General features: G+C 44.1%; 2 protein-coding genes across 3 annotated transcripts in view; both read right to left on the reverse strand.

The window, feature by feature from the left end:
* The window catches only part of LOC310779758 (circularly permutated Ras protein 1), a 52,203-nt gene extending 50,974 nt beyond the window's left edge, over nucleotides 1-1,229 (reverse strand). For both annotated transcript variants that reach the window (XM_083640250.1, XM_083640249.1), the window contains exon 1: nucleotides 1,130-1,229. The gene's annotated coding sequence lies outside the window, so the exon portion shown is untranslated. The remainder of the gene's footprint in view (nucleotides 1-1,129) is intronic.
* Nucleotides 1,230-3,760: 2,531 nt separating this feature from the next.
* On the reverse strand, nucleotides 3,761-19,297 carry tkfc (triokinase/FMN cyclase; the record flags this gene model as incomplete). Its single annotated transcript, XM_083640058.1, has 17 exons — nucleotides 3,761-4,040; nucleotides 4,451-4,543; nucleotides 4,660-4,693; nucleotides 4,936-5,042; nucleotides 5,645-5,751; nucleotides 5,922-6,059; nucleotides 6,777-6,896; nucleotides 7,004-7,120; nucleotides 9,159-9,248; nucleotides 9,368-9,452; nucleotides 9,596-9,630; nucleotides 10,497-10,586; nucleotides 11,649-11,727; nucleotides 11,876-12,063; nucleotides 12,913-13,017; nucleotides 16,312-16,501; nucleotides 19,271-19,297. 17 exons carry the CDS (start codon nucleotides 19,295-19,297, stop codon nucleotides 3,882-3,884), a joined length of 1,764 nt encoding a protein of 587 aa, XP_083496184.1. The 3' UTR covers nucleotides 3,761-3,881.
* Between the last annotated feature and the right edge of the window lie 381 nt (nucleotides 19,298-19,678).

Genomic DNA, 19,678 nt, shown 5'->3' on the forward strand with positions numbered 1-19,678 from the left:
TTCTACAATTCTGCTGCTCTCTGAGACACTTCAGTAAACCAGGCGCATGACTGGCTGGTTTACCAGGCTAACACTTCAGGCCCGCCCCTTTACTTTCATATCTTTATTGTTTCTTCATAGTCAGTGCATTGAACTGAACTCTCTATGGATCTCTGTAGCTACTCTGAGAGACTCTACATTTGGGTCCTGAAACCTTGTCATTGAGGAATCAGACAGATCCTAAACTGCTATGAACACTATTATGTTCTATATCTTTAGGCTTCAGTGTGCAAAAGTGTTATTTTGCCAACGATGGACACAAGTTATCTATTATCAATCAAAATAAGTATCAGGATTTGGTATCATTTTTGTCATTGTTTGTCAAAATGTCCTTTCTATCTCACTTTGAAATCACACTCTTCAGTGTGAAATTAACAGCAGCTATCATCCAGATGCCGTTTGATTGGAAAGTCTGTCGGTTCTACAAAACCCTTTGGGGCGAAACGAAACTGATTTCTTACACTTTACACCAGTGATGCTCAACCCTTTTCATTATCAAGGACCCTTAAGTTAGTCCATATTAGAGTGACAGACCCCCATTTGATAAGGTTGTGTCTCTCAAACCCAAATCTATTTATTGTATATTGCTACATGTTATTTTGTCTATAGGTTGCTGGGGACCCCCTGGATCCCCTCAAGGACCCCTGGCGGTCCCATGTTGAGAACTACTTATACGATTCAGAATGTACTTGGTATGTAATTTTTTTGTATAGATGGTTTCAATTTGACAAAATAAACATTCTAAATGACCCCCAGCTTACTTCCTGTTGCAGTGTTTGCTAGTACAATAACTAGCAGGACATAAGCTAGGTTCCAAACTGTTGCCTAGCAACACAATTCCGTGAAAACCATCTTCTAAATGAACCTGGGTGGCTGGGAGACAAAAGGGCATCAAACCTGATAAGAGAGATTCCATCTTGACTGATAGTCTGTCCCACACACACACACGTCTCTAATTTGACAAGTCAACAGTCTATCAGAAGTGAAAGCACCACATTTCTTCCTCATACTTCAGAATAACGGTTTGCGATAATATCTGATTTCCATGGCTTGTGGCAGCTACACATTAATAACAACCAAAAGCATTTACCTTTGTCGTGGTCTGCCAGCGATTTGAAGACCGAGAGCAAGTGTTTCTCTCGCTGCAGCTTTCTGAAGTGTGTGTGTGTTCAAAGTCTAAACTGCCACGCTGGTTGCCTGTCTTGTGTCAGGAAGTTGGTGCCTAGCAGTTGCATGAGAGAAACGACAGAAATGAAAGCTGAAGGAGAAAGAAAGAAAGAAAGAAAGAAAGAAAGAAAGAAAGAAAGAAAGAAAGAAAGAAAAGCAAGCACCTACAGGTTTGTCAATCACAACTTCAGAGAGAAACTCCTCTTAATATAATTGGTTAAATATGATCTTTATTGTCACAGGTAGGTGACCTCTCCTCACACTGTGTGCAATACGGTGATGGGGACAGTTCAAACACACATACTTTTAGTGAGAATACTATTCATTTATTAGTCTGAATGACCAAACTCATTCCAACACTGTTTACTAGAAAAGTGCTTTCAATTCTTCTCATTTATAAACTGCTCTAGATAACGGAACAGGAGACAGACATTGCAAGATTTACACACATCATGGGTCACAATTAATTATTATAATTACAAAGGTCATTTGAATTCATGAAAAGAGTATGTTAAACTTGTTTTAGCAAAAGAAAAGTGCATTTATCTCCAAGCTACATTCCTCTATAATGAATACTGATAGTCACAGTATGCTATTGTGTAAACTCTGTCTCTGTTATTGATTAGGAATGATTGGCAACATAGTGATTGAATGGTGAATGTACAGTACAGTAGTATTTGCATAGTCTTCTGTATGCAACTTTTACTTTTTACATTGCATGTTGACGTCTAGTTGTCTCTGCACCGCCTGCATCCAGGGGCGGACTGGGATCATAATTCAGGCCGGGCATTAGATACCAAGCCGTCCAGGCCGATACGGGCCGACGCGCGTGCCGGCGTCCGAAGGGCGGCGGCGAAAAATTTGGGCCGTTTGAAGCTCAATTTGGGCCGTTTGAAGCCCAATTTGGGCCGTTTGAAGCCAGATTTGGGCCGTTTGAAGCCCAATTTGGGTCGTTTAAAGCCGGATTTGGGCCGTTTGAAGCCCAATTTGGGCCAAGTTAAATTTTACAATGAGATGCACCCACTTTAAACCTGAATAAAGTAATAAAACCACTAGTAAACCAGTAGGCGGCGCCTGGCCTGCTGTTCAGTGAGTGGCCTGGCCTGGCCTGCAAAAAAAAAAAAAAAAAAACTTTTTGCAGGCCAGGCCAGGCCAGGCCACCGGGCATTTGCCCGACGTGCCCGATTATGCAGTCCGCCCCTGCCTGCATCAGTATTTACTCTGAAACTCTATACTGTAGATTATCAATATTTGTAAAAGTCTCCCTACCATCAAGAGTGATTCTGATTGGTTTGGTCTCTGCACCCTACCATCAAGAGTGATTCTGATTGGTTTGGTCTCTGCACCCTACCATCAAGAGTGATTCTGATTGGTTTGGTCTCTGCACCCTACCATCAAGAGTGATTCTGATTGGTTTGGTCTCTGCACCCTACCATCAAGAGTGATTCTGATGTGTTTGGTCTCTGCACCCTACCATCAAGAGTGATTCTGATTGGTTTGGTCTATGCACCCTACCATCAAGAGTGATTCTGATTGGTTTGGTCTTTCATTATAAGTAAGGAATGTCCAATTCTTGAGTCGATTACTTATTAACACTCACTGCAGGAAGTCATCTTTCTTAGTGCAACTTACAGTAAGTCCCTCTGCTATCAGATTGATCTTAGATTTGTTGTGTGTGTGTGTGTGTGTGTGTGTGTGTGTGTGTGTGTGTGTGTGTGTGTGTGTGTGTGTGTGTGTGTGTGTACGTCTGTCCGTCCCCTGAAGTCGGAAGTTTACAAACACTTAGTTTGAACTCATTCAAACTATTTTTTTTTATCATTCCTCAGATTTTATGTAACAAACTATGGTTTGGCAAGTCGGTTAGGACATCTACTTTGTGCATGACACAAATAACTTTTCCAAAAATAGTTTACAGATTATTTCACTTATAATTCACTACATCACAATCCCAGTGGGTCAGAAGTGTACATACACAAAGTTGACTGTGTCTTTAAACAGCTTGGGAAATTCCAGAAAATCATAAGAGGCTTCTGGCAAATTTGGTTTCCCCTGCTTGTGTATCTTCTGACGCGTTCCATTTGTACTGGGAACTTGGAATTCCCCACCGACATCACCTGAACTCAGATTTCCTACTAAACTCCTCAGGGTAACCTCATCAACGCTTGGATCCCACTGCCCTTGGGGGCAGAACACACCTACGCAGCATTAAAGCGCCGGGATTACGAATATCGCATTTAGCTCCTTATCAGTCGTACACACAATACTGTCTAACTTCTATCTGTGGACATGTTGCTACAGCGTTTGTATGTGCAAAGTACCGCATCACCTGGTATTATCAACTGGTATTGCTAACAATGGCTAGCCTGGCTAGTATAGAGCTAACCGTGAATGGATTTCAGATTTCCATTTTACTGGAATGCGGTCAACTCGGGGGTGACGTCATTCCCAGCTGGGACTTCCCAGTTCTGAGGGAAATGACATGCAGAATCCGCCTCAATTTTACACGCGGATAAAATAAAAAATATTTTCAGTTTTTGTGAAGTTATTTCCCGTGAATGGATTTTCATACTGTAAAATGTTTTAAATGTAATGTGACAAAACAACACAAAAGAACGATGCACCACCAAGGGAAAGACATATATTCAGGGCTACAAATCTTGTCCCTGGTTGGTGTGTTACTCGCGCCCCTCCAGCGCCTGCAGCACGGCTCTGAAGATGGCGGCCACGGCCACGGCGCCCGGGTCGGGCAGCGTTACCCGCTCTGCCGCGATGTAGCTGGCACGCCCCGCCCGCGCCGTGAGGTCACGCGTCGACTCCGCCCCCGACGCCGCTTTCTGGAGAGAGAGCGAGATTCATTTTCTTGCTCAAGGCACTTCAAGGCCATCAGCAATGGTTTATGGGAAAACTCATGATGCATTATTATTGTTATCAGTTATTTTCAGGCCTATATTTACAAAATAATGACACGGGTAAGGATACATACAGTCTATTCTGTAAATATTAAGTATAGAATATTAAGTACTGTAACACTGGGCTTTCCAAACTGGATATATAGCATTTTGGTATATGACATTTCACATCAGTTATCTCTGTAATCTAATTTAATTTGAGGATTGGCATTGAAAGGAAAAAGCAGCTTGCAGTACAGCCAAACTCTCCACCTGGGGGCGCTGCAGTCAGCTGTACACCTATAATAAAAGCTGTGTGCTGATCAGGTGCTGATACTGTGAGTGTATTACTGTACCTGTACAGCTGCCTGCAGTACAGCCATCTCTCCACCAGGCGGCACTGTGCGCAGCTTCATCAGTTCATCCACTGCAGGGCACAGCGCATCCAACTGGAGAGGGAGAGAGGAATGCAGAAAAAGATGGAAAATTACAAAGAATCTATGAAAAGTATGATTAAAAGCAGTAATGCACACATTATATTAGAGACAGGAACTGTGTTTCTCACCATTGTTCTGTCTCCTGGGTCAGCACCACCATATCTGCAAGACAGCAGACTTTGATTTATTTATCCTCTCACTTCTCCCATCTTTCTATTCAAAATGTAAAATTCCCAAACCGACAAACAACAGTTTATACACTCAAAGTCAAATTCACTGATTTTCCATTTTCCTCTCTCCTTTTCTCTTTTACAGGCCTCTTCTTCCCATCCATCAGTCTGTATTTCTAAAAAAAACCTACAAATATTCTCTCTCTCTCTCTCTGTCCATCCCTCCACCCCTACCTCCTCATGGCTTGTGTCCCAGCATGCAATGCGTTGGCCCAGGCTGCACCATCGCTCCGGCCCTCGGTCACGTGACCAGCTGCCGCGGTCAGGAAGAGACTGTACAACTGAGAGAGAGAGAGAGAGAGTGTGTGTGTGTGTGTGTGTGTGTGTGTGTGTGTGTGTGTGTGTGTGTGTGTGTGTGAAGATTAAGTTAAGGTTAGCGTGGTAAAAACCATCCTGATAACATTCTGTTTCGCTCTACGTATCAGTCTGGACTCCAGGTCGTCAACCGTGTTTTCAGTGGGTGGGAGTACTTGCCTTGACAGGCAACTCTTTCAGCCAATCAGCATTGCTAAATCCAATCCAAATCCAGTCGGAAGAACAGTGAAAACGTCTTTTTGGCCGAGAAACTCTGCTGGTACATACTCCTGTTCTTGTTTAATTGTTGTTACGTCTATTAATGCAATAACTGCACTTATGGCTGTGTTTACTCTACTAACGTTTAGTGCTCATTGCTTTGGGAGCCGCCATACTGTTTTGCCAGCGGCGTCCCTGATTGGCCGATTACGTTGTCAACTACGAGGCAGGTTCCTGATTGGCCCGTACACCAGTGTTTCCCCTACTATTGCCTTGAGCCAGACTCGACTACACTACACTCAACTCTGGTGTGTGTATATAAAAATTCCCTGTTTGATCCTAAACGATCAAACAATGGCGGGAAACGTACCGCTCCCGAAGACCCGCCCATCTTCTCCTGCACCAATCCAGCGAGGACTGACAGCAGTTGCCCCGGGCAACCAGGGACCACATGACTCTGGAGCCACCCCTGAATGGCTAAGAGAGGATTTTCAAAAAATGTGTGTTACATATTTTATGTATTGTACCTTTTTCTATCTTTGTTAATGTTTTGCGATTGAATGATTCATTGTGTGTATGTGGATGCATCATGCGTATGCAGTGTGTGTCTGTGTGTTTGTGTGTGTGTGTGTGTGTTTCCGTCCTACCTTTAGCAGCCTGTGCGTGTGTATTGCCACAGTCTCCGTCCCCGGCAGCGCGGTCCAGAGCGTTGAGTTCCTCCTGTCGCTCTAACAGAGCACAGCAGATCTTCTCTAAAGCCTCACGCAGCACTGCACTCAGCGGGCCTGCGGGCAGGAAAACACAACAACAAAGACAAATATTCTTACCATTATTATTATGATCATCATCATTATTAGTAGTAGTATTATTATTATTATTATTATTATTATTATTGTTGTTGTTGTTGTTGTTGTCGTTGTTAATGCCCAGTGAGGACATCTTTGGAGAGTGTTACCATGGAGACGAGTGACCTGCCACCATGTTGGAGGAGTGAGAGCAAAAGGAAAGATACGGTTATCAGCCCTCCTGACTAAGTCCTGCATGGTGGATCCACTATACAGGCTCTGTAGTTGCATCACAAATCTAATCTCCTTGCGGTCGTGTCTGGCTCCATCATGGAGGAACACTGGAGAGACACCTGCGTGTAAATATGACTAAATGTATAACCGAGCTACAGAAAGAGAGACAGCTGAAAAAGCCTGCTGTGGTGTTGCTGTAGATCAGCGATACCCAACTTGCTTTCCCTGGGGGCCACTTTTGCGAAATGACAGGAAGCCAGGAGCCAGGTAATAAACAAACATTTACATATTTCTTTCTGTAGTGGATTGTAGGTTTTTGGGGTGCCACTTACTTTTTCGCCCTTCTTCAGTACATTGACTGGATATATTATGTCAGTTTTATGCATTTTATTTTGCCATCCTAAAGCACTCTGAGCTACTGTCTTTGTATGAACGGTGCACTATCAATAAAAGTGCATCATCATTATCATTAAGTAGTCCAACCTTCAGAGTGTGTTTCGTCCTGTGGCCGCGTGCCCGTGGCTGGAGGCTCCGCGGTGAAGTCGCGCCCGCTCACACACGCACTGCTGAGGTTGGGCCAGGCGGGGGCGCCGGTCTTAGCATCTGGACGGGACAGGAGAGGGTCAGTACAGCGTGTGCATCTGCTTTGTGTGTGTGTGTGTGTGTCTCTGTGTGTGTGTGTGTGTGTGTGTGTGTTTGTGCGTTCCCACCAAACAGCCTGAGGATTTCCCGGTCGGCCCTCATCAGAGTCAGCGACACTCCCGCCATCTCCAGTGACGTCATGAACGAGCCCGACATCGCCCTGGCCACCACCAGTCCACGCCCCTCTGTCACCATGGAGACCACCAAACACATTCCATAACCACCACAGAGAGGTTAATACAGAGGTCAAACTTTCTGAAGGAGATTCGAGTGCTTCTTTCAGTTTGAACATTTTGAAAACAATTCATTACTACAGGGTTCCCACACCTTATTAAACATCAAACTCAACGACGTTTCAAGGCCCAATTCCCTCAAATTCCAGGATGCAATCCAGCATAGTTTGAAACATGGTTAACCCATTGATATCTCTGTGTGTATATCCCTCATTTGTTGCCAGATCACGCGAGTATTGCTTGTTTCTCTCATGCGATCTGGCAACACTGCTCACAGGCAACAATTAAAAAGAGAGAGAGGCTTGAATGTGTCAAGTGAACACTTCTTAACTGTGCTGTTACACACTAACTAAAAAACACACAAAACAATATCAAAATAACCAGCGTATGAATTCAAGCACTTTCATTTTTTTCCCACCTAAAATTCACAAACTTTCAAGGATTTCAAGGTCGGACCAGTGGGTACCAGTGTTAGTACCGTAAATTCCGGACTATAAGCCGCGGCTTTTTTCCCGTTTTTTGGCCCCTGCGGCTTATATAACGGTGCGGCTTATCTATGGATTTTTTCAGAATTTTTTTTTCAAATACAAATAAAATCTCTCTTTTTTAGCACTCTTTCTACCTATAAATCCACTTCTGTTTTAATTTCCTCTGTTGCCCTCTTTTCACCACACCGCGGACACTGTGTGCACTGTCGAAATAAACAAAGGTGTTGTGTTATGTTGTTTTGTTGAAATGTTACGGTAATACGGTAAATGGGAGCTTCCTCAAACAGCCAACAATCCCCTCTGTGCGTGAACCCTTACATATGGTAATTACGGTAAGCAAAGTTCATCAGCCCGGAATCACAACAAGACGAGCAGTCTCTCTCTCACTTACCATGGGGAAGGTACGCAGAAATTCACACGAAGCAGCTTTCAAGCTGAAAGCAGTCGAACTCGCACTAAAAGAGGGAAACAGAGCAGCCGCGCGTAACCTGGGCATCGATGAGTCAATGGTGAGGCGTTGGACGGTGCAGCAGGAGGAACTGTCTCAGTGTAAGAAGACAAAAAAGTCCTTCAGAGGCCACAAAAGCAGATGGCCGGAACTTGAAGATTCCCTTGAGGACTGGGTGTTGACCCAGAGAGCAGACGGCCGAGGCGTTTCCACGGTGCAGATCCGACAGAAGGCCAAAACAGTCGCCACCGAGATGAAAATTGAACATTTCAGAGGTGGGCCATCTTGGTGCTTCCGATTCATGAGACGAAAGGGACTGTCCGTCCGGGGGAGAACTACTGAACAACTCCCTCCCGACTACCAGGAGAAAATCACAAACTTCGGCGAATTCACACAAAGGAAGATCACGGAATATTATAGGAGTGTGAAAACATCCACAATCACCAACGGGTTCCAAAACGCTGGACTGCTGCGGGATGAAGAGGATGACGCCGCCACAGCTGGCGCTGAGGGCCGTCAGAGGCTTCAGAGGCTGTTCGATGCCGACAGTGATGAAGAGGAGTTCGTTGGTTTTGAGTGACAATGAAGGAGAGAGGAGAGTGGTTGACGAAGCCACCCTGAACCTGTTCGTTTCCGACACTGAAGATGAGGACTTTGGTGGTTTCAGTACGCAGGAAGAAGAGGAAGACGAGGATTAGTGACTTGACTTCTCTGGTTACAGGTTTGCTGCACATATAGCCTATTGTTGTGTGATTTTGTCTGGGGATTAGTGACCTGACTTTTGTTTTGTTTTGTTGAAATGTTAATAAATGGGAGCTTCCCCAAACAGCGATCTCTTTCCCGACATTCCTCTCTGTGCACGAACCCTTTCATATGGTAATGAAACATCAAAACACCCGCGGCTTATAGACCGGTGCGGCTTATAGAAGAAAAAAATAGTCAATTTTGGTCCCGCGGCTTATAGACCGGTGCGTCTTATAGTCCGGAATTTACGGTAATTAGAAAAAAGTTGAAGTCTACGTACTTAGAGTTTGATTACACACACACCCCTTACCCAGACAGATGATGGCAGCTCTAGTGACCACAGCCATCTCCAGACAAGACAATGCTCCAAGGTTGTTCACACACAAAACCACGTTGTCTCCTGTGTGTAGAAAGAGAGGGTGAACAGACCTGCACACTACTGCTGCAACACACAGACACACACACACACACACACACACACACAGACACAGACACACACACACACAGTATTTACAGTACCTGATTTCAGAGGCAGATGTGATTGGCTGTCGGGGTTGGTCATGTGGTCGATCATGGTCTTCACCACCTCATCTGCAGATGCCACCTGACAGAATAATGAAAGAAAGAAAGAAAAAGAAAGAAAGAAAATAATGACAATAATAATGGCAAAGAGGTCAAATTGTATATGGAGTCATATGAATGGTAGCCCTATTGAGGCTGTGATTGGTTGAATTTGAACCTCCTCACCTTGGACCGCTTGATGCCAGGTTCACCATGGATTCCTGAAGAGGAGAGGGAACATCAGCTGACATTTAGAAACGATCAAGCTCACGGCCCTCTATATCTTCCTCTCTCTCTCTCTCTCTTCCTCTATCCATCCTTCCATCCTGCCATGTCCCTACCACAGCCGTCCGTCTCTCATTCTCTCTCTTCCTCTATCCATCCTTCCATCCTCCCATGTCCCTACCACAGCCCTCCGTCTCTCATTCTCAGACTGGGTGAAACTTGAAGAAATTGTGTTCCCCTCACCGAAGTCATGTTATCTTCCCTCTAGTGCTGCGTTCCCATGTGTCTTCATTCAGAATAACAGAACCCTAAGCAGCACGGAGGAAGGTTTAGGGCTGGGCAATTTATCAATATCATATTGATATTATATTAATATTGTGATATGAGACGAGATATCATCATACATTTTGGATATGGTGATATGGCATAAGTGTTGTCTTTTCCTGGTTTTGCGGCTGCATTGCAGTAAAGTGATGTCATTTTCTGAACTTACCAGATTGTTATTGCTGTTCTATTATTTGCCTTTACCCACTTTATAGCCACATCACCGATGATTATTTATCAAAAATCTCAGTGTGTAAATATTTTGTGAAACCACCAATAGCCAACCCTACAATATTGTTGCAATACTGATATCAAGGTATATTATTGTGATATTTGATTGTGTCCATATCGCCCAGCCCTACTACTCGCCATGTCAAGCTTTTCATTTTGGATGCCTAAACTCAGCCCTTTTTCCATCACACTTTGCCTATTCTTCTCAACCTCTCTTTCTTGAACAATTTCACCTTCTCTCTTCCCCCTCCTCCCTCACTCCCCCCTTCCCTCCCTCACCCCGCCCCTTCCTCCCTCCCTCCCTCACCCAGTCCCAGCTCCATGTCCCCTGGTGGCAGCTCGAATGATGGCAGGCAGCCTGGAACACTGCATGGAGACAGACTCACCCCCAGTGTACCTGGGGGAACACACAGAATTTAACTAAGTAAACTTTTATATCAAAGTGCTTTACATCATCTACATCGGCACAGAAAGACAAAGGGAACAAACACAAAGCACATACAAGAAAAGAAAACATTCCAAAATACAGTACACAAGACATAACACGCATACAAACACAGCAGCCAGTCACCACCCCGAACACACCCTTGAAGTTATCGCAAGTTATAGAAAGGCCTTCCTAAAAAAGTAGGTTTCTAAATGTTGCTTAAAACAGTCAACAGACTCAGCTGATCTAATAGGAATGGGGGGATATTGTGCAGGGGTCTCAAACTCAAATGACCTTGGGGCCGCTGAGTGTCCAGTCTTGTCACAAGGGGGCCACTTCATGTATTTAAAAAAAAGAGAGAAAAATGCAACCGTTCGAATTCTCAACATTAACAATTTATTCATTTATTTGAGGGACAATCTATTTTTTACATTAACAATTTATTTGTTTATTTGAGGGACTTTGTTTTCTTTTTTAGGGACAATGCACATTACTAAATTAGGCAGTGTTAATTTTCAACTGTCCCTTGGAACTCCAGCTAGAATTAGAACTGATCATAAATGTCACTTGACAGCTCAGTAATCCGCTCTGCCACTGTGTTGGCTGAAAGGCTGATGTTGCTTAAGTGACTTTTTTTTTTGGACAGATGATATAACATATAACAGAAGTGGAATATTGGCCAGAATGACATGAACATTTGGAAACTTATTCAGCGGGTAGCCGCGGCCTTTTGCCTTTGGTAGTTTGCATGGACAACTGGTTTTGGTTGGATGACTTAAGTGACCACTCGTAGTGTAAGGGCTTAATAGCTCGTAAATGTAGGCAGGAGCAAACCCGTGTAGTGTCTTATAAGCAATTTAAAGAATCTTAAAATCAATGCTGAACTTCACTGGCAGCCAATGCAGTGAGGCTAAAAGAGGAGTGATGTGAGATACGGACAGTCCTATAATAGCCATGAATGAAAAGGTATCTATGAAAAGGTATCCCATAGCCACCCAGCAGTTAAGACTGAGCCAACAGATGAAGACTCACCAATCCCCTTCAACACCTCTGTCACCTTGGTAACAATCTGGTCCAATGAGCAGCCTTCTTCTGCTAGTGCTCCTGCCAGCTGGTGACAAGACGAGGTCTCATTACATCTTTAAAGGCACTTGTGCAAAATTGCCCCGTGCAACGTTAACGTAGCTCAAAATGATTGACTAACATAGCAAAATAAGTGTGTTTACTTTGGCCTGGTGAGTGAAATGTTGTTTGTTTACCTTGTGTATGAAGAGCGTGCCACACAAGCCCCTCCTGCCGGCCTTACTGGGCCGGTGGAAGGCACAGTCCTCGGCGACTATCACCATGGCGACAGCGACGCCGTGGTTACGGGCCTGCTCGGCGGCCAGGCCGAAGTTGAGGCGGTCGCCGGTGTAGTTCTTCACTATGAGGAGAACCCCAGACGCTCCTGGGTGGGTGGAGGTGAGATTAGTGTCTAATATGGTGTCTTTTTTTTTTTCAGCTATGTCTCTTCTTATTCTTATTGAGAATCTGTTTTTCCTGGCCAAGACAGCAGCATCAAGAAAAACATAAAATATGATGTATTAGCAAATTTTGGATTGGTTAAAATGAGGCCTTTTGAAATTCCTGCACCTGTTAATCTGAATATATTTTTGACATGATTACCGGTAGGTGTTTTTCCAAGATTACTTATGATTATGATTCCTTTCTTTATATGCAACAATTCATTCACAAAGTTGGATAAATAAACAGCCACACATGCACCATACATACCCTTAAATCATGGATACATAGCTGTACAGTAGTAGAGATGGTCATGAGTACTTGAGTACTTGATTTGGTCAGTAACTCAGTAACTGTTCAACATATACAGAGTACTTTTTTTACAGGACTGCTAGCAAAAGTGATAGATCTGTGCACGCATCGTTACAGGATCAAAGTTACATGCAGACTGGTGAGCAGGCATACAAGTGATGTTTATGTAAATCGGCAATTTACATACATGGGAAAGCATTAAATCCTAAGAAATATTCTTACAGGCCTATAGATACAGTCGGTCTGTGTGGGAACGCCCACAAAATGTTATACGGCTGCGCGTGAGACTAGACGGTGGGGGGGGGGGGGGGGGGTACTCGAGAGTACTCGAGTGAGTACTCGAGTACTCTATAAAATTGTACGTGAACTGAGTAGTACGACTCGAATACGGAAATGACTTAAAATTCCCATCCCTAATACAGGGTAGATCAACACCTCAAAGTCAAAAAGTAAGCCACGCCCTCCCACCAGCCCACAGTACCTGCATTGTGCAGACAGAGAATGGCAGCCAGGATGCTGGCAGGAGGAGGAGAGGCGAAGACCCCGCCTGCTACCGCTGCTGACAGCATGCCACTACCAATATAACCTGAGACAGAGGGGGCGACAGAGAGAGAGCATTAGGGCTGGGTTAAAAAAATCGATATATCGATATTGAATCGATATTCATGTGAAGGAACAAGTATTGATACATAAATCCCAGTATCGATCTTAATGCATTTTACTTTTTTTTAATTTATTCTATAATATTATAGGCTGTGTGTGGTGGTTAAAACATGGTTTCAAGTTGACGTTTATTTATGTTTGTAGTTGAAACAAAAACATAAATACTGTAGGCTACATGTGCATTGTGCATGAACTATGAGCCAGATGTACAGACCTCAAATCTGTTTGCACTATAATGTTTGTGAACTGGAAATGTTCATGAGCTGTATTTTATTTTATTTTATTTACAAAGCATTTATACTTTATGAAACACTGTTTACAACATGCTGCTGTTCAATGATTCTGTGGAAATCTAAATTTGTTTGGCTTCTGTGGAGTCTCGGCAGCTTACCCCCCAGCAGGTGAGAGGGGGAGGACGACCAGCCACCACAGTGACATCAGAGCCGGGGGTTCCCAACAGAGACGCTGTTTGGGCCGCGTCATCAATGAGAGGTATTTCCCAAATTACCTGTTAAATCAGTGGGAGCGCTGACAGCCGCGCGCTGTCAAGTGTGGCACACCCAGCTGAGACAGATTCCTAATCAGTCTGACTAGTTAACAGGGCGGCTAGGAATGATCACTGTGTGGCTGGCTCTCCTCGAGACGGGACCTCTCCTTGCTGTCGGGCGGTATGTACTACTTCCATTCCTCTCTTTAAGCATACGATGTTGGCTGTCTGCTGTGCTCTGACCGCTCATGTCTCCTCTCACACAGGCACGCTACTGGAGCTCGTAACCGAGGACTGAGCCCTGGCAAACATTGTGGAGGAAACTCCCCTGCGTTGGCCCGCAGGCTAATCCTAGCCTAAACTGCTTCACGTCTTTTTGCAAACCTGCCCCGATAAGGGAAGATCCTGAGTTAAGACTGTAAATAAAACAACGCACCTTGCGTTTAAACCTGCTCATTGTGTCTTGGCTTGGTTCAGAGTCCACACTTCTCACAGAAGACTGAATGACTATGTTGGTCATGTTTAAATAAAAAATAATTACATGATGTAACTGCTTGCTTTATGGTCAATTCTTAATGTAAATATTAATATTTTTTAATAATGCACCAGGTTAGAGGGTTCCTTGTACAATTTACAGCATCGGAATCGTATCGTATTGGGAAGTCAGTGGCGATACCCAGCCCTAGACAGCATGCCACTACCAATATAACCTGAGACAGAGAGAGGAGAGATCAAGAAGATGCACGATGAAAGATGAGACAATGAACGGTGCTCTGTCACATTTTGAAACATTTTCAAATCGATTGTCATACTTTAATAATACTTAATCATATCATAATTATTCTTAACAAATGAGACAATGGTGGGGTTGGTCTGGTCGTAGGTCTGGTTTGTGATACGTGTAACTGAGTGAATGTGAGTCCCAAGTGGTCGCGATTGCTTTGGTTAAACTCACTCCCCCAGTATAAAGGTCTGTTAACCAGCTCGGCCAAGGCAGCTAGCTCTCGTGGTCTTGCGGTTAGAGTGTATGCTTTGCAAGTGGGAGATCAGTGGATCGAATCCCACCTCCACCCATGGGGAATCCCGTAAAGGGATACGCCAAACATTTTTGGAGATTCGCCTATTTGCCATATTGCCTATATTAAATGTAGAATGCTCGAGGAGCATGCGCTGTACTGATGACTGCACACAGCGCATGTAGCCTGGGTAAACCCATCCCCCACGTGACCTGCTCTCAGACCTGTTCTCAGTCACTAGGACTGGTGACTGGGAACTGAGAGAGCAGGTCACGTGGGGCCAAACGAGGAAGTAACTTTGGTCACAGAGTGAACCCTCTTGGAACCCTCTGCTAGTTCTCGCTATGGATTTACGAGTTAAGTCACAAATGTGAGTGTTTCTGGTGCTGTTGGAATGTGTATTTTGGGCGACTGAACAAGGCAAAAATACCATAGACTGCCATTGTAGTGCTAAGCTATTAGCAGTGAGGGCTGTACTGCAGTTTGTACTGCACGCACAGTGACGATAAAGGCATCCACATTCTACATACATAATTACATAAACATACATCAGCAATATGGCAAATAGGCAAATCTCCAAAATGTTTGGTGTATCCCTTTAACATGGTTTGTTGCCAGCAGAGCAATTTAGAGAGAGAGTGGCGTCAGTGGAGGACCAAAATGCGTGACTCCTTAGCCAATGAACAGCCAGGAAGGGGTCTCGCGCTACTTTTGCATGCTAAAATAAAGCTGATAATGTACAATTTGATTGAAAAAAACAAAAAACTTTGAAAGTACAACACAAACTGTCCGTTTTGCTGCAACACGACAGCGCTGCTTAATCCAGAACCTTACTTCCTGGAACTCTTGAGAGTAAAAAAAACTGGTCCATTGGAGTGAATGGAGATGTCGCGACTCTTCTATATACACGGCTCTGGTTGCCAGGACTGTCAACACAGCGCAGGTTACATACGGTAAGTCTACTAATGTCTCTAAATGAATGTGGTGATGATTTAGTGAAGTTGAAATGCTACACATAGATCCTTTAATTATACTGAACAAAAACATAAAGGCAACAATTTAGTTTTTGCTCCCATTTTTCACGAGTTGAAATAAATATCGAAGACTTTTTCTACACACACAAAAGACTTATTTATCTCAAATTTAGTTCACAAAGTTCACTTCTCCTTCACCAAGATAATCCATCCACCTGACAGCCAGGTGTGCCATATCCAGATGCTGATTATTATTGCACAGGCAGGTGTGCCTCGGGCTGGTTACAATAAAAGGCCATTCTAAAATGTTCCGTTTTATCACACAACACAATGACACAGATGTCGCAAGTTTTGAAGGAGCATGCAACTGGCATGCTGACTGCAGGAATGTCCACCAGAGCTGTTACCATAAGCCGTCTCCAACGTATTATGCTGGTTACCATGTGGTTACGACATGGGATGTTGTGAAATACACGTTTTAGGGGCATAGAAAAAGTCTTAAAGGAACACTCCGCCCATTTTCAACTAGATGAATGATGAATAGTTTGACAGTTATTGAGAGTTGATTTGAGTTAATGAGTTATTAATTTGAGTTAGTGTGGACCAGTGATGTCACTGGTCCACACTTTAACACTCAATAACTGTCAAATTAAATGACAGACTTCAAAACCGTTTACAGTTTTCTGATATACTACTGATGTTCTAATGATACAAAGCTGGTTGTACGAGTGGTACCATACCTGCGTGTGCCGGCTCGTGTCCCGACCCTCCTCCGGACAGGAGGGCCACTCGGCCCCTGAGGAGGTGCAGGTCGGAGCGCAGCGCCACCCGGTGGCCCCGCAGCAGAGACAGGCCCCCGCTGGACCGTACCGCCCCGCACAGCGCCTCATCCACACAGCACTCCACCGAGTTCAGCAGCTTCCTCTGAGGCTGAGCAGAGCGGGGAGGGGAGGGGGGGGGAGATAGAGAGAGGGCGAGGTGGATGGAGAGAGGGGGACGGGAGAGAATGGAGGAGAGATAGATAGATAGCTTTATTTGTCCCGCAGGAAATTTTGTTTTCACAGTCAGTGCATGTTTCGAGAACACAGATGATCACATCACATCATACATCATACAAGAACATAACGCATAGCATAACATAGAGAGAGGACGAACAGATGCACAGGCACTAGACTTCGATACAAGTTGTGTGCGTCAAGTTCTTGATGTCAGGGTGAGGGAGAGAGAGCATTCAAAATCTTTGTTAAAACTTTATTGACACATTTCAAGCAACAATGCAAACATTGTGAAACATTTCAAAACACATAATACAGACATAGAGAGAGGAGAGAGCTCAGCACACATCTAGAGAGAGAGAGAGCTAGTGTGTGTGTGTGTGTGTGTGTGTGTGTGTGTGTGTGTGTGTGTGTGTGTGTGTGTGTGTGTGTGTGTGTGTGTGTGTGTGTGTCAGTGACACCTGCCAGACGGCCATCAATAGAGGGAATGCACGTGACGTCACGGACGCGACAGTCAGTGCGGGTACGCCCACTCAGCTGCAGTGAGTGTCAAAACGTCTAAACAAGCCAGGTGGCGCCGCCGGGTCACGGTGTTTAGCGTTCAGTTTCCGCGAGAAAACAACGAAAATGGTAAAGTGCTGTTGTGCCATTGACTGTAAAAATAGATTCAACAAGGCGTCGGAGGTATCTTTTTACAGGCTGCCGAAAGCTAATGAAACGGTCCCGGTCTTCTCTGCAGCTATCCAGGGTTTCAATGAGGGCTCATTCATTCTCTGGCTGTGTTCTACCTGCACAGATGTAACGTTACATGAGTGATAGTGTTCACTCTGAACAAAGCTAGGGACAGCGTATGCTATATTTTTCTTAATAAAAGTTGTAATAAAATAAATATGTACCTCTCCACATACAACCAGAATATCCATTGCTGTCCTCGTTACTTTAATGTCGCCAACAAATCCAGCCTTGAAGTAAGACCACGCTACGTCCAGGCTCTTGTATGCTTTCATGCTTTGGTTTGTGTATTTCCCCGGCGTCGATATTAAGTACATATAAATGTCAGGAAACCCTATTCCTGGCCACATGTCTACGTCCATGGACCACTGGTTCTTTGGCAAGCTGTAAGGGTCACATTCGAGTCCAACTGCCTTTATTTTAAGCAGATAATCGTTTATATTAGCCGTGGTTTTGCTACTACCCCTGGCAGAAGCCACGTTTGTTTTGGAAATTTGACACTCAGTGCTGCTCAGTCCGGCTGAGGGGGCGTGTTCGGGAGGGGGCGTGGCGTCGGTGCATTCCCTCTATTCCAGTCTACACACAGTTTACATAAGCTGCATAATAAAGTTTTAACAACGACAATGCAGTATAAAACGTGAATTACTGCACCGGCATGGACTCTGATCTCTACAGAAGACAAGTGGGCAAAGCTAACTCAACCAACAGCAAAAGCATTGGTATTCTTCATGTCAGCCCTTTATTTACTATCAAACAAATGGTACTGACCAATGCACGTCACTATCTTCTCTATTTTAGAATTAAATTAGTTTTTACCTCCATTCTTCACTTGCTTTTTCCCTGGTTTACTTCCGAATGCAGGTTGGAAGCATGGAGGCTAGAACCAGGCTAGAACGGCTGCGTCAAGACCATAGAATGGTCAAGACAGACGGATTTAGCCAGAACGGAAGTGATGCAATTTTGCCTACAAAATAAATATATGGAATAAACCACTTTAAAAAAAACACGAATGCTCGGCTATTGTGAGGGGGGTACAAAAAACAAAAGTCGTAGAAAACAGTGACTGGATTCATTATGTTAAATATTGAGTGACATTACAGCTGAAAAAAATAAAAAGTAAAAATCGAATTATCCATTAGTGTTTTATTTTGAAAGTGTGTGTGTGTGTGTGTGTGTGTGTGTGTGTGTGTGTGTGTTCAAGATTCAAGATTCAAGATTCAAGATTTTTATTGTCACTCCATGGTACAAGTACCACGTGTGAAATTCTTGTGCAGTGGACTCCGTTTACGACATAGTACAAATAGGCAACAAGCAATAAGTAATAGGCAATAAGAAATAGGCATCAATAAGCAATAAGACAGCAATAGGCAATAAGAAATAGGCATCTTATAAGCATAAGTGTGTACCATTTAGTGTATAAGTGTGTGTGTGTGTGTGTGTGTGTGTGTGTGTGTGTGCGCGTGTGTGTGTAATTATATTTTGGAATTTTTCATGCTACAGTAGGCCTAGATTAAACTTTACCACAGTTACTGTATAAGCAAAAGCAACCAATGAATGCAATAAATGGCTGCCGACTTAGGTAAAGGTGTGTGGTGATCTGGAAATTAGTTAATTTTCAGTATTGCCACACTAGGCTACACTTCAAAATGTGCTGAACTGGTGAACTACAAATGTCCACCACCATAACTCATACTTTCACACTGGTGTGAGTGGTAATATATGTCAATGGTGGTACCAGAGTTTAGCTGGAGCCAGTAGATAACTTGTTAGGCTGGATTCGCACCTTCCTTATATCAGTCCTTGAGGTGGTTCCAGGGGGTCCCCAGCAAATAGGGTAATACGGTGCAGCCGCTTCTATGCATGACTGTCCGTATGCACCAGCAGTTGACCTGGGCGAATCCATATTGTGTAAAAAAGGGTATGCACAGGTGTCCGGGTAGTGTAGCGGTAGATTCCCTGCCTATACATGTACCAACACGAGCGAGGGTCGCAGGTTCATATCCACGTGTTACCTCCGGCTTGGTCGTGTGTGTGTTGAATGCATTTGCAATTGCGCAACTGTGATGTCACCCGAGATTTGGATCTGGGTCTGGATCGAGGTAGTCTCGACGCCAGACCCATGAGAGTTCTTACGCTGATACACTATGTTACTGCATGCTGCAGAGCTTATGTAGTATGCGGAGCGCAGCGATTCAACGTAACATTTGAGTCTGGGGAGAGACGGATCGAGGCAACAAGGAGGGTCACTCAACTGGAAATTATGTCATGCAATTGCTCGACTGATGTCATCAGGCAGTTGTGATGTCATCAGTGATGTCACTCGAGCAATTGTCTTCTTCTTTAGTTAAAAATGGTTAATTCGTGGGCCAAATGAGTTAAC

This window comes from Poromitra crassiceps (assembly GCF_964638095.1).
Source record: "Poromitra crassiceps genome assembly, chromosome: 7".
NCBI classification, from domain to species: Eukaryota; Metazoa; Chordata; class Actinopteri; order Beryciformes; family Melamphaidae; genus Poromitra; species Poromitra crassiceps.